At 39.3% G+C, this 15,284-nt stretch overlaps 1 protein-coding gene across 1 annotated transcript in view; it reads left to right on the top strand.

The window, feature by feature from the left end:
* The window catches only part of PLCH1 (phospholipase C eta 1), a 209,641-nt gene extending 195,997 nt beyond the window's left edge, over positions 1 to 13,644 (top strand). Inside the window, exons 19-23 of the mRNA XM_045539517.1 lie at positions 2,278 to 2,362; positions 4,911 to 5,057; positions 5,637 to 5,716; positions 7,777 to 8,131; positions 10,494 to 13,644. Coding sequence (XP_045395473.1) covers positions 2,278 to 2,362; positions 4,911 to 5,057; positions 5,637 to 5,716; positions 7,777 to 8,131; positions 10,494 to 12,562 — 2,736 coding nt within the window. The 3' untranslated portion in view covers positions 12,563 to 13,644. The remainder of the gene's footprint in view (positions 1 to 2,277; positions 2,363 to 4,910; positions 5,058 to 5,636; positions 5,717 to 7,776; positions 8,132 to 10,493) is intronic.
* The last annotated feature ends 1,640 nt before the right edge of the window (positions 13,645 to 15,284 follow it).

Raw genomic sequence — 15,284 nt, 5'->3', positions numbered from 1 at the left:
GCTGCAGGAGCCTGCAGCTGGCTGCTCTCCCTGCTGCCCTTCTTACCCCTGCATCCTATTCTCAGCAGCAAGAGTAATTCATTGGTAGTATCAGAAAACTCATCCTGCCTTCTTCTTTCCTTTCCTTTCTTTTTTGTCTGCAGGAAGGTAGACTCACTTCCTATATATTCTCCCAAACTTTTTATTTTAAAAAGTTTTAAACTTCAGGCTGGGTGCGGTGGCTCACACCTGTAATCCTAGTACTCTGGGAGACTGTGATAGGAGGATTGCTTGAGTCCAGGAGTTCAAGACCAGCCTGAGCAGGAGGCAGACTCTCGTCTACACTAAAAGTAGAAAAATTAGCTGGGCGTGGTGGCGCATGCCTGTAGTCCCAGCTACTCAGGAGGCTGAGGCAGGAGGATTGCTTGAGCCCAGGAGTTTGGGGTTGCAGTGAGCTATGATGACACCACTGCACTCTAGCCTGGGCAGCAGAGTGAGACTCTGTCTCAAAAAAAAAGTTTTAAACTTCAGAAAAGTTGTAAAAATAGTAAAATAAATCATCTGGATTAACCAATTCAATTATTAAATTTTGTAACACTTGCTTTCCCTCTCTCTCGTGTGTATATGTGTGTGTATGTGTACGTGTATATATTTGCTTTGCTTTGCAGAGTCCCTTGAGAGTAAGTTGTTGACATCACGACACATAATCCCTAAATACCTCTGCGTTTTTCTCATAAAAACATGGACATTTTTCTGTATAACCCCAATGCAATCATTACACAAGAAATTTAACATTGGTACAGTAATATTATCTAATATAAAATATATATTCAATTTTTTCCTAGTTGGCCCCAAATTGTCCTTACATCTTTCCTTTTCTTCTTCTTGCATTCAGGATCCAATTATGATCACATATACTGCTTTTAGCTGTCATTTCTCTTTAGTCTTCTAAAATCTAGGACAATTCTTTTGCCTTTTTGTTTTGTTTCATGACATGGACTTTTTTAAAGAGTCCAAACCAGTTGTTTTCAGAATGTTCTTCAGTTTGAATTTACCTGATTCTTTCTTCATGATTAGAATCAGAATAAACATACTGGCAGGAATAATACATGGGAAATGTTGTATCCTTCTCATTGCATCATGTCAGGAACTGCATGATGTCAGTTTATCCCATAATTGAAAATGTTACTTGGATAAGGGGATGTCTTCCAAATGTTTTTCATAGTATAGGTATCGCTTTATCTTTGTCATTAATACATAGCCTATGGAATTAATTTTTAAATGCATAAGGAATGTTTTTCTTTTGTAATTAAAAAAATGTAACCTCCTTATTGTGGCTTACAAGGTTCTATCAGAAGATTTTAACATTTTTTGAGTCATGGAACACTTTGGTATCTGGTGAAACCTATGGACCCCTTCTCAGAATGTTTTTAAATTCATAAAAAATAGATAGGGTAACAGAAATTTTGCAGACGACCAACAAAGCATAATCCCTCTCCCTAGAAGAGAGGGGATGGGAGCAGGGGAAGACTAAACACTCATATTTTTTTCTTTTGATTTACTTTTTAATATTTTACCTTTTAGTACTTTTAAGTTTACATTATGGTACATAATCAGCTACAATAAAGTACACAAATTGAACATGGATAGCTTGATTAATTATTATGCCACCCAGATCAAGACAGAACATATCCAAAATCCCTACAAGGTCCCTGTTCACCCTCCCATCAATATCTACACCCCCCCCACCATACCAGTCCCTATCACAACAGACATATTCTGTCAATTCCCAAACTTTATATAAATGGAGTCTTATGGTAGGTACTCTTTTATGTCTGGCTTGCTCAACATTACGTCTGTGTAGCAGAACTTTGTTATGTTTTCATTGTTGTGTGGTATTCATTAAATGCATAGTCCACAATTTATCCATCCTACTCGTGATAGGCATTTAGGTTGTTTCCTGTGTTTGAATATTATGAATACACCTGCTTTGAGCATATCAACATGGGCAAAACCTCTCATTTCTATTGGGTATGTGCCCTGAACTGAAATTGTATTAACAGTTTCATTGAGTAAAGTTTGTGTAGCATTAGGAGTTACTGGCAAACAAGAATTTAATTTCTTTTATCGCTGTCTTATATATGAATCTGCTACACCTGGTAACATTCTTCTTTCTTAGTAAACACTTAGTAAAATTGGTTGCTCTTGAAATGTAGACATTTTGGCCAATATTCTCAAATTAATTAACACATGTAGAAATGTATCATTTGTAATAATACTTTCTCTTTGTTTATATAGATCATTGATCCTTTTGTTGAAGTTGAAATTATTGGATTGCCAGTAGATTGTTGTAAAGATCAAACCCGTGTGGTGGATGACAATGGTAAGATGATACATTGTATTTGTTTTTAATGAGGATATTCTAGACATAGAATTTGCATTGAAAAAGAAAAATGTTTATATGTAGAAGAGCAACAAATCTCTAAAATCCATAACTGCCATCTGAGTTTATGTTAAGATCTTGAGCCTGGCGTGGTGGCTCACACCTGTAATCCTAGCATTCTGGGAGGCTGAGGCCGGTGGATCGTTTGAGCTCAGGAGTTCCAGACCAGCCTGAGCAAGAGTGAGACCCCATCTCTATTAAAAATAGAAAGAAATTATATGGACAACTAAAAATATATACAGAAAAAATTAGCTGGGCATGGTGGTGCATGCCTGTAGTTCCAGCTACTCAGGAGGCTGAGGCAGGAGGATCGCTTGAGCCCAGGAGTTTAGGGTTGTTGTGAGTTAGGCTGACGCCACGGCACTCTAGCCTGGGCAACAGAGTGAGACTCTGTCTCAAAAAAAAAAAGATCTTTTGAACAAATAAAACTAAGTAACTGTGTGATTGATGCATGGTATGTTTTGATAATGTTATAATCTAGGCTCTCTAGATTTTTGCTTTTGAAGCAAAAAGTCTTTCTAGTGAAAAGAATGAATGATATTTTCAAGAACTGGGTTAAAATTTGTTTAGGAAAATGCCTCTTAATAATTTCTCATTTTTTCTGGGGTGTATAAAACTCTAAAGGCAAGCACAGTGTGGTCAGGCAGGTTTACTCCTTGAATTATGTACACGTGGTGAAGGGGCAGCATTCTTATATTTTGGCCGTAATATAAAGAAAGCTTTCTTTACCCAAGTCTTATGTCCTTTTCTTTGTAATCTTCCAAAATTTGTCTGTTTGTACTGTTGACAAACATTATTGCATACTTATTTTTCTCAATCTCTAGTCAATAATACTCTAAAATAAATTTAAATGACAATCATCAAAACATGTGAGAAATTAGGAATTCAAAAGGTATGTCAGGCCGGGCGCGGTGGCTCACGCCTGTAATTCTAGCACTCTGGGAGGCCAAGGCGGGAGGATCGCTGGAGGTCAGGAGTTTGAGACCAGCCTGAGCAAGAGTGAGACCTAGTCTTTACTAAAAATAGAAAGAAATTATCTGGCCAACTAAAAATATATATAGAAAAAATTAGCTGGGCATGGTGGCTCATGCCTGTAGTCCCAGCTACTCGGGAGGCTGAGGCAGGAGGATTGCTTAAGCCCAGGAGTCTGAGGTTGCTGTGAGCTAGGCTGACGCCACGACACTCTAGCCTGGGCAACAGAGCGAGACTCTGTCTCAAAAAAAAAAAAAAAACAAAAAACAAAAGGGTATGTCAGAGTACCTTGAGGGTATGTCAGAGTTCCAGAGTAGGACACATTTATTACTTAGGAAATAGCATGCTTAAAGAAAGCAACCTTCCTAGGTTGCATTTTCCCACCAGTGCTCAACAGATTATTCTTTCTCTTTTTGATCTCAGAAGTAATTGAGAGGTCATTACTAAGTAAACAAAAAGATCTTCTCATTCAGGAGTGGCATTTTATTTCATTAGCTGGAGGCTTTCATAGGGTTGAGTGGTTGAGACCTCCTAAATACATATGTTTAATAAAACCTATTTTCATTTTTTAGAAAGGAAAAAAAACTTATGTAGTACTTGAATTGTTACGAGTTTTATATTTTATCTGAGAATTTTACAAAGAAGTTAATGTACTTTTGTCTTTTAGTATTCTAGTTAAATTATATACCTTTTCTATTTATTTTCCATAGCTATGAAAATATGTCCTTATTCACGTAGTAAGGTCTTGCTTCATAAGGAGCCACTGGGAATCAATGGTGCGCAGTCTGATTTGGCTCCACCACTGACCACAAGGCCCTGTGTCACCTTAGCCACATTATTTTCTATAATATGAACATCAATTTTCTCTACCAAAAGATGAGTTACAAAAACTAATATTTCCTACTTTAAAAAAAATGAGCATGTGTTACTTATATAATGTTTAAAGTTATATATTTTTGAAAGTCAGTAATATATATATATTTTTAGTTAGAAGAAAATAAAAACCCTGCCCTTCCTCTCTTAGAGGATTGCTATAAGAATTAAATAGGATGATCTATGTGCAATAGTGTCAAAACCTGAAAATCACCTTATAAAATGGTTGGTGATTATTACAGCAGCAGAATCTTTGGTGCCTGAGAAGCATAGTTCTATGGTAGGAGTATCATTCTTTATTGTTTTTGCTAAAATATCATTCTTATATCACTACTGTAGATAATTTTTGAACTTATGGAAGCATTCTGAATGTTAAAGAGCTTTCTCTACAATACAACTGGGCGCCAAAGATTAGTAGAATGGATGTGATAATTTACAGGCAATTTTCATGCAATTATTTTCTAGCAAGGGGGTAAATCCTGAGGCTTTATTCCAGTAAGACATCCTGGAGTGGCTCAGTCGTCTTTACGAGTTTAATAACCATTGCAAGCAATTTTCACTGTCTGCTTTGTAGATGTTGCTGCTGATTCATTTTCAGCCAAGTCCTTTTCTTTTCTGATTTTTCACTTTATGCTTCTCCAAGGATTTAACCCTGTGTGGGAAGAAACTCTGACATTTACAGTACACATGCCAGAAATAGCTTTGGTTCGATTCCTCGTGTGGGATCATGATCCTATTGGACGAGACTTCGTTGGACAAAGAACTGTGACCTTCAGCAGCTTAGTGCCTGGTAGGTATGAGCTGGCCTTTTGTCTCTAGACTGACCATTCCTTCTTCTTTGTAGGATTTAATATATGAGGGGCCAGGCACGGTGGCTCATGCCTATAATCCTAGCAGTCTGGGAAGCTGAGCAGGGAGGATCACTTGAGGCCAGGAATTCAAGACCAGCCTGAGCAAGAACAAGACCCTGTCTCTACTATAGAAAAATTAGCTGGGCATGGTGGTATGTACCTGTAGTCCCAGCTACTTGGGAAATTTAGGCAGGAGGATCGCTTGAGCCCTGGAGTTTGAGGTTGCAGTGAGCTATGATGACACCACTGCACCCTAGCTCAGGCAACAGAGCAAGACTCTGTCTCAAGAAAAAAAAAAAAGATTTAATATATGATATGTGACATACGATATAGATGGCTAACATGATAGCATATGTGATGTTTACATAAAATACATGTCATATCATAAATGTGACTGTTGATATGTTTTATAAAATGTAAAGAACTATAGTCAAGTCAGATACTTAATTTCATTGTGCTCACAGGAAAGCCAAATGCAAGTTCAACCTAAAAGAAATGACTTTCTTTACTTTCACTAGGCTACCGGCATGTCTATTTGGAAGGACTGACAGAAGCATCCATATTTGTCCACATAACAATCAATGAAATCTATGGAAAGGTGAGAAAGATCATAGGGCTTAAATTCACATGTAGTAATAATATGGTCCTCAACAAAGTTACTAACTTACTAATGACATAAAAGGAACGTACATTTTGAAAATCTGTTCTTTAACAGAAAACCGTAGGGAAGCCCGGGAAGCCCAGTCTGCTCTCCCTGTCATGTCCCGACCCACCTGTGCTCATTCCACCGTTGTGCGGTGTGTGTACATCCCTTCCACCCAGGGGCCCTCTCTGGGCTTCACAACATTGAGAAAACTGTTAATCTTTCAGGCAATCATTTGTTTGGCTAAAACAATGAAGATATAGTTAAATGTTGAATTTTATTTTAGTCTTTAAAAAGACCAAGCTGTCTGCAGTAGGAATAGAGTGTCTCCGATGTTTGATGAATTCTCTGTGCTTACTGGGCTGTGGTCCTAGCTAGTTCTAGGCAGGCTACATTTATTTGCTGCCGTTGCTTTTAACTGAAAACCTAAAAAGTGTGAATGAATTTTAAAACTACTCACAGGACTGAAAAGAAAGAGACCAAGAAAGTGTATTCTAGTTTTCTCCTGATGCCGTTCTCTTCATCATAGAACTCACTTGAGGTTTAAAATCAGTAAGGCTGTCTGGTCATGCTAAGTAATTGGAGACTTGGCCACTGGCATGAATTTTCAGGATCAGATATGATTTGGAGGGACTGTAAGAGCATTGAATAGGGCTTAGGAATTTCCAGTGCTTTTTACCAGAAAGTATGTAGAGCCTGGGGCTTCTTCTCATTTATAAGTGAACCTGTTATCTGTGCCTCAGCTTCCTCATCTGTAAATGTGGGATAAAAATAGTACTGACCTCATAATATATATAGAGAGAGTGTGTGTATGTGTGTATATATAAGTTTATATATCTACGAACTTAGAAAACTGCCAGGTACATAGTAAATGCTTGAAAATATTGGCTAATATTAATAGCATTATTACAATCCAATTAGTAAAGAATGAACCAAGTCAGCCTGAATTAGTGTGTCTGTGTTTATCCTCACACCAGCAGCAGACGTGGGGCTGAGGATCCTAATTTCTAAGACCGGTGAAGTTTTATACAGTAACTTTTTATATTTAGTCCTGGATTTCTGTTTGTGTTACTAGTTGGGATCTTTCCTCTGGCCTAAATAGACACAGATGTAAATAATTCAAAAATGATTCTTGAGTTCTAGAAATCCCAGGTTAACTATGTAGTACTCTAGCATTTATCGTAGCTGAGGGAAACAATAAAATTCAGAATTTGTTTAAAACTTGAATCAGAAATAAATTAAAATATGAAGACATTCTATGGGACTTCTGTTCTCTCTCATAAATAAATGTCCATTCATGAGTCATAATACCTATTACCCTGAGGTGTGTTCAGGTTGGGATGCATATACTACAATGTGGTGATATTGGTTAAACAACAAATGAGCATAAGACTGAAGATCATCAAAACTAGGAGAAAGGGCTTGTAGGAATACATGCATTTTTTTCTTTTGTGTTTACTTATGCCACTTTCTTTAATGAGCCCAAATTGTGTTTTGTTGTGTTTTTGTTTTTTCCCTCGCAGTGGAGCCCTTTAATACTCAACCCCAGTTACACTATATTGCACTTTCTAGGAGCTACAAAGGTAGTTTCTCAGCATGGTGCTTTGTTCTTGCTGATGTATTTCTTTTTATGTAGTTATGGCAGCATGCTTGCTCATATCACTCCATTTCCCTGCTTACCACTTTGAAACATGCGTCTCTTGCTTTCAGGCTGCTGAAGTTTGTAACGGTTTATTAACTGTGGAAACTTTCCCTACCACCTTGTCATCCCTGGGTAGGAAACTTCTGGGAAAGCTTGGTTGTAAGAAAGGAAGGCTGACTTGCTCATGGAATGAGGTTGATAAGATGTGCATGACGCTGTGCAAACAAGCTGCGCGCTGCTGTTGGTTTGAATATACTTCAATGTCTGTAAAATTTCGTTTTATATTCATTTTTCATGGAGCTGTCATTTCAATGGCAAGTTGTTGACACGATGGCATTTGCTTAACTTGTGGTTGGTCCTTTTGTGTCTTCAGAACAGACAGCTCCAAGGTCTGAAGGGTCTGTTTAATAAGAATCCCAGGCACAGTTCTGCAGAAAACAATTCCCATTATGTACGGAAACGATCCATTGGAGATAGAATTCTGCGACGCACAGCCAGCGCTCCAGCCAAAGGCAGGAAAAAGAGCAAAATGGGCTTCCAAGAGATGGTAGAGATAAAAGATTCAGTGTCTGAGGCTGCAAGAGATCCTGATGGTGTCCTGAGGAGGACCACACGGAGTCTGCAAGTACGCCCTGTCTCGATGCCTGTTGACAGAAGTCTTCTGGGAGCTTTGTCGCTGCCTCTATCTGACACAGCAAAAGACATTGAGGGAAAAGAAAACTCTCTGGGTAAGATGCTTTAAGTTTCTCTAAGAATAAACCTCTTAGGCTGCATTTTGGTCTCTGGTTACCATTACAACAGGATCGACATTCTGTAGTCAAAGTAAAATATACTGAAAAATAAATAATTTTTAATGTGATCTTCTAGGGCAGAAGATCCCAAACTTTAGCGGGGGAAGGTGGTAGAGAAGCTATTTCTTCCTCACCTAAAGCTTTAAGATAACATTGACATCTGACAACACTGACGGTGAGGGAGAAGAGGAGCCCTGAGGTGTGGTGGCAGGGAGCACGTGGGTCCCTGAGGTAGGACAGAGGGAGGTGAAGCCTGCAAGGTATGAGCAGAAATGCTGGTTTTCCAAGTGGGTACCATGTTTACTGACTGGAGGTTGAATATGGTTGTATTACTTTGCCCACCATATACCACATTTCCGTGATTGGAATGGTTACGGAGAAAGAAAACCAGATGTCGAAAGCAGGCCGCCTGTTCCCCTGAGAACTCTTTGCTTCCTCAAGAGATGGCTCAGGCAATGATTTCCTGTGGCCTCACTTCCCTGAGCCTTGGCTGCTGGCAAGGAAGGGGGCATGCCTGTGGCTCCTGCCCAGTCACAGGCGCCACGATCATAGGGACCAGGTGCTCCCTGCCTTTTTCCTTAATTTGAGTGTGGTGTTGACTGACATCGGGAAGTGGATAGAGTGGAGACTGCTTTGCAATATGCCAAAGAGCTCTTGACTTGTGTCAGTGACTCCCTTCCCCTGTCCTATTCTGGGTAATTTAAGTGTCAAAACTGTGTCTGTTTGATGTCTCTGGAGCAAATGTGTTTTAATTAAATCAGAATCATCTCAGATAAGTAAAATGCGATAACTGTTTTCTTTAGCAAAACTACTCTTTTGTCAATCTAATTTCGATGACCTATTTCCCCACAAACACCATTTTGCTTATAATTGATTTTTATTGTAAGATATTCTAGAGAGAAAACTTAATTCTTGAATGATTTATTTGAAGAAGAAAAAGGAAGTTTAAATTTTTGAAATTTTGCTAATGAGCAGTGTCGGAAAAGATGAAATATGTGCTTTAAAAATTAATTAAAAACCCCAGTTTTGGGGGAAAACAAAGCTATATTCAATAGAAATTGGTAATCATTAATCCTGTTAATGCCACCATTAAGATGTTAATACCATTAAGGTGAGTTAGAAAGCAATTTTGAAGTGATGGTTCTTTTCTATCTTTAAAAAACAGTTATATAAATTAGTTATATATATTGAATTCATGTAAATATGGAGCAATACGTAGTCATGCATTGATTCATGATACAGTGCAAAAAATATTAAGCAGAGAAAAAGCAGAATACAAAATTCTGTATGTTATTCTGTCCCTCTGCAAAAACTTACAGTGGCTGTCTCTGAGTGGTAACATCATAGGATATTTAATTTTTTTCTTTATAATTTTTTGGGTTTTCAAAATTTTTTCTGATGAATATTTTTAGTCAGGAAGATATTTAATAACAAGTTAAATTCTTCTTTCCTGTGTATCATGACTCTGAAGCATTAAAAGACTATGAAAATAATCTGGTCAAGAACTGAGCACTTAATATTGTCTTAGCACTTACTATTATGGGGTAGTCCACATTACTGTGAATTTTGTGTTTTTATAATTTTCCTTACTGTGCCTGACATCTTACTGCCACTTTTAGGGGAGAATACAATATGAAATTTGTGTTGTATTAAAAAGGAAAATGTAATTAACAAAAAACTAGATGTTAGCAATGACAGAATTGATGAGCAATTCTTTATCTTTACATTTTAAGTCAACAGATATTGATATTTTAATGCATTTATTGCACCTTCCAATTATTTTAGAAATTAATTGGTGAAATTAAATCTTTTGACAAAATGTTTTTTAAATGATTTTATTTATTTATTTACTTGTTTATTTTTTACTAATACATGTATAACTTTGAAAGCTTGTAGTATCTTGCTTACAGGTACCACAATACTTTGTTTAACAGAGCTGTCTTGTTCTGTTTTTATTGCCATGCTTCTGTGTAGTACAAATCTGAATAGGAACAACTTAAGGTAATCCTCACTGTAAAAGTATGGTAACTCATTGACATTTTTTTGACAATGAATATTACATCCTTAGATGATGTAATAGATACTCAAAGGGAAGCTTCAGTGAAATTCCTATAAATATATTTTACCATTTATTCATCACACAGACACTTTGTTGCAAACCTCTGCAATCCATAGTTATATTCTGTCACAGTGTAACAGATTTACATTCTCCATTTGTCTGTCTGAAGACAAACATGAGTGTCTGCAGGTTCTACATAAAGTAATTCATGTCACCTAAAATGTTGTTTGTTTCATTCAGCAGAAGATAAGGATGGCAGAAGAAAAGGGAAGGCAAGTATAAATGAGTCACATTTTCCAAATTTGAACAAAAAGTTCTCCTCCTCCTCCAGTGCTCTTCTCCACAAAGACACCAGCCAAGGGGACTCAGTTGTTTCTGCTGCCAACATGTTGGTCACAGGAGAACAGTTGGGGATGCCAGGTCCTAAGGGTGGGAGAACCAAATCAAATGTGACAAGTGATTGCCAGGAAAACTACTATCCCAACAAATCCCTCTCCCCAAGGCAGAAATTGGCTCTTGATCCTCCAGTTAACCCAACACAAGATCTGCATGGTGTGAAAACCAAGGCAAAGGGGAATGCTGAGGCGTTCCTGTGCGGAAGCATCCGTTCTCAAAGCAATCTGGAGATTGAGAACCTGGAAGGTAATAGGGGTAAGGGCAGAGCTGCAACGTCCTTTTCTCTGTCAGACGTCTCTACAGTCGGCTCTGACATGCCTGACTTACAGTCAACTGCGATTCTGCAGGAGAGTGAAATCTCCCATCTTATTGACAATGTCACTTTAACAAATGAGAGTGAGCCAGGCAGTTCCATCTCGGCACTAATTGGCCAGTTTGATGAGACCAACGATCAGGCTAACCTCACAGTTGTTCCCCATCTTCATAGTACCAGTGTGACGTCAGGCCATCCTCCCTTGCCTACCCTGGGCCTAAAAACGCCCTTCAAGCATGGTTTTTCCAAGGAAAAACCCAAGTCTTCCTTCCTGTGTTCATCTCCTGAGCTGATTGCTTTTTCAAGTCCTGAGACCAACAAACATGCAGTGCACACAGCTTGTGAAACTACCTGCTCTCCCATCTCTAAAACTAAACCTGATGATGACCTTTCTGGTAAGGCCAAGACAGGGGCCACAGAAGGTGACCTGCCTGGGTGCCCTAATGTTTCTCATGGCTGGTTACCAAAAAGTCCTACCAATGGAGAAGACCGGGAAACACGGAAGAGCTGCAGCCCTGCCTCATCCACAGATTTGACTCTGGAGGATGTGATAGCTGATCCCACCCTCTGTTTCAATTCTGGAGAGAGCAGCCTTGTGGAAATTGATGGAGAGTCAGAAAATCTGTCTCTAACAACCTATGAATACAGGAGAGAGGGCACAAGTCTTCTTCCTTCTCCTTTAAAACTGAAGTACAGTCAGGATATAGTAGAACACTTTCAAAGAGGTTTGAGAAATGGCTACTGTAAAGAGACTCTCTACCCTTCTGTCCCTGAAATATTCAATAATATTCAAGATGTCAACACTCAAAGTATTTCTTATCCTGCCTATCAGGGTGCTGGCTTTGTGCATAACCATTTCTCAAAATCGGATGCAAAAATGAACCAGACCGGTGTGCCCTGCCAGTCTAGTGCCCAAGATATGCATGTCCCCGCACCCAACCAGTTGGCACATCTTCCTTTGCCTGCTCTGAAACTTCCCAGTCCTTGCAAATCCAAAAGCCTGGGGGACTTAACGTCAGAGGACATCACCTGCAATTTTGAGAGCAAGTACCAGTGTATCAGTAAGAGTTTTGTTACAACTGGCATTAGAGACAAGAAGGGTGTGTCTGTGAAGGCAAAGTCGTTAGAGCCTGTAGATGCCCTGACCGAGCAGCTTCGTAGGCTCGTGTCCTTTGACCAGGAAGACAACTGCCACATGCTATATTCAAAGCAGGATGTCAGTCAGTTCCCCAGGGCACTGGTCAGGAAGTTGTCATCCAGAAGTCAGAGCAGAGTGCGTAATATTGCCAGTCGTGCCAAGGAGAGACAGGAAGCCAACAAGCAAAAAATTGTGAGCTCCAGCAATGGGGGAGGTGTGGTTCTTAGAAACAAACCCTCGGCACCCACCCCTGCCATGAACCGCCACTCCACGGGCTCGTACATCGCAGGCTACCTGAGGAACACGAAAGGGGGTGGCCCGGAAGGCCGTGGCATCCCGGAGGGGGCGTGTACGGCCCTTCACTATGGCTATGTCGACCAGTTTTGTTCAGATAATTCTGTTTTGCAGACTGAACCAAGCGGTGATGATAAACCAGAAATTTATTTTCTTTTGAGACTGTGAATTCCATAAAGCTGCATTTTCAATGTTTACAAGGTGTTCTGCAGAATGTCAGTTTTCAGTTGTCAGTGAATAAGGTTCTTGGCTTTGGAATGATTTTCAAATGTATTTTTAAACTCGTATTTTGGTCTCCCTTTGACTTCATGTGTTCTTTCTTGTTAATGTGTTTGTGTATATAGATTTGGTGACATTTCCTATGTATCTATTATGATCTTCTCCCTTGAGGTGTTGTTAACTGTATTGGTATGAAATGTGTGCATGCCCTAGATGTGAAACTCCTCAGCAGCTTGGGTTATAACGTATGTACATTTCACCAAGATGCCCTTTGCTGTGTCCTCAGATCTCAGTCACAGAGGTGGTTACTTTTACTCTCTGTTGAGTTAAGAGACTTTGCAAACAACAAAGGGATGAATTCCTTATTTTAAGCCGTTATCATTTTTCCTATTTTTCTTTCTTGGTTGAGAAACTCAGATGCATTTTTATAACTCAGTTGAAAAAAGTTTAAAATTGTTGTCTTGCCTTTTAACTTTTCCTCACCCCACCCATAATGAGAGTTTATAGGGGATCGATAGCTGTTCCCCATGCCCTCTCCCCTCTACCTCCTTTTGAGAATAGGCTGTGAGAGTGTGAGGAAGAAGGCAAACTTCTGTATATAAGGGCAAAATTGTTTTACATAAATTTTGTTACATATTTTTGCTAATGGCTTTGTATGTAACAAGATCCCAGTTGCCAAACTATTTGTTGTACTTTTGAATTTTCTGATTAAATTATAGAGTGCAAAATGGGTTTCAGAGTGAGGCACTTCCATCCGACTCTAACAATAATAGTAGCACAAGTTGAAAACTTCCCCAAAGCTTTAAAAAAATATATTTTCTCATGATAAAATCCACGTGAATAGATAATTAGAAGAAACCTTTTTCCTTTAGAGAACTGAGTAACTATATTTTAGTACCAACATGCATTATTTTCACTGTGAATTTTTATTGCATGTGTTCAAATGTCCATCTTTGCTTTTTTGTAACATTAACTGCAATGATGTTCTTCCTGGAATTCATGAAAATATAATTAAAGCAGATTTTTAAACACTTGGTGATTTTTTTTTTTTTTTTTTTTTACAATTGACATTCACATGATGACTACTGAGTAAGGGACCCAGAGCTCTCGGACACATTTTCCTTTCAAGTGTTTGCAGTAGGATAGAAGACTTCTGCAGAGGACAGTTTTAAGCAGCAATTTATGTCACCGAGTGTTTTCATTATGCATTATACTTTAAAGAGCATATTTGTAAGGTGACTTGAAAAGAAATCAAATGTAATGAATTTGCAATTGATGTGGATACTGCAAATTTAAAAATAATCCTTCCTAACTGGTGTGGGGGGATGCATATGGGGAAGGCTGGTGAGATGCTACATCTGGCAAATGAGACTGAAGCTTTGTGATGTGGCAGAGGAGTGGGGAGGAAAGCAATCATTTCCTGAGTCCCTCGGGCCCCAACTCTGAGCTTTCCTACAAGGTTGGGGGTCTTCCTCTTTTTGAACAGGCACTGGGAATGTAGGTGGGGACAGATGTGTGATAGTGAAAGGGAGGGAGACCCACTACTATCACCTTAGTGAGCCCAGGACAATTTTGTCTTCTCAGGGGCTCTAAGCCCCCAAAGATCTATCCCTAGACCTTGGTTTGTTTGTAAGGCATCCTTGTCTTAGGAGAGATTGACATGATGTAAAGTTGTTAAAATTCACTTGCAAAAGAATAGAATTTAGCTGCTTTTTATGGTTATGATGCAATGAAATCTTTGTTCTAAAAAAAATCCAGAGTTTGCATTTGCATGTCAACCCTGCCTCAAAGTGATCTAGTCATAACATAAGTGGCGGGGGCCAAGTGGTAGGTTATCAGACCAGTCCCCCAGATGCCCATGTGTGTCTGTCACCCATACATGTCGTATTCTTCTACTGATGATAGGACATAAGAAGAGAAGAGGAAGCAATTTCATGACTACCACTTGGGGATTGTCTAATAAGGAAGAGGCAGTGGCAGTAAAGCTTACATTTTAATAAAAGCTTTTGATGCTCAGCTTAGACTCCTCAGGGTTTCACTTGTTTGGAGGGTGGATAACGAACTCAATCACACGAAAATCATACAAGTGAGGTCTCAATCAAGATACTAACAGGTTTCCTGATTTTTTTTTTCTTTGAGAGCCAGAGTCCAGGAAGCCCCTAGTCTCTGCAAAGGCTGAGTAGAGCAAGCCCTGTGGAGTTGGAAGTTTTTCTCATTTGACTCCTTTCTTAGAGGCTGTGTGGCATGTTCCAAGTCTGAACAGTGACAGGTGGTTGCGAGAGTTGCCTGTAGCAGTGGTAATATCCACAGGGGGCGGAAGCAAAACTTCTTAACAAAATCTGAGCAAGTCACCTTTCCCACTTAAAGCCGTTTTGTGGATCCCGATCAACTACAGAACAAGGTTTCATAACCTGGCATACAGGGTCATCTTTGATTTGGTGCCCTTGTCTGTTTCTGCAACCTGGTCTCCTCTGCCTTGGATTGCCCTGTCCTCCTTTGCCCACTGCATTCTTCAGAGTGCATTCTGGAGCATCCTTTTCTCTAGGGAGCCTGTTCTGATCATTATCTCCTCTTCCTTGATTGCCCCCAACCCATCACAAATAACCCATTCCCCTTTGGGGGCCTCTACTGTACCTGTGAAACCCAGATCCCATTCCATTTATAGGGGTCT

Source organism: Lemur catta, chromosome 1 (genome assembly GCF_020740605.2).
Source record: "Lemur catta isolate mLemCat1 chromosome 1, mLemCat1.pri, whole genome shotgun sequence".
In the NCBI taxonomy this organism is placed as follows: Eukaryota; Metazoa; Chordata; class Mammalia; order Primates; family Lemuridae; genus Lemur; species Lemur catta.
This window is presented reverse-complemented; position numbering and strand designations above follow the sequence as displayed.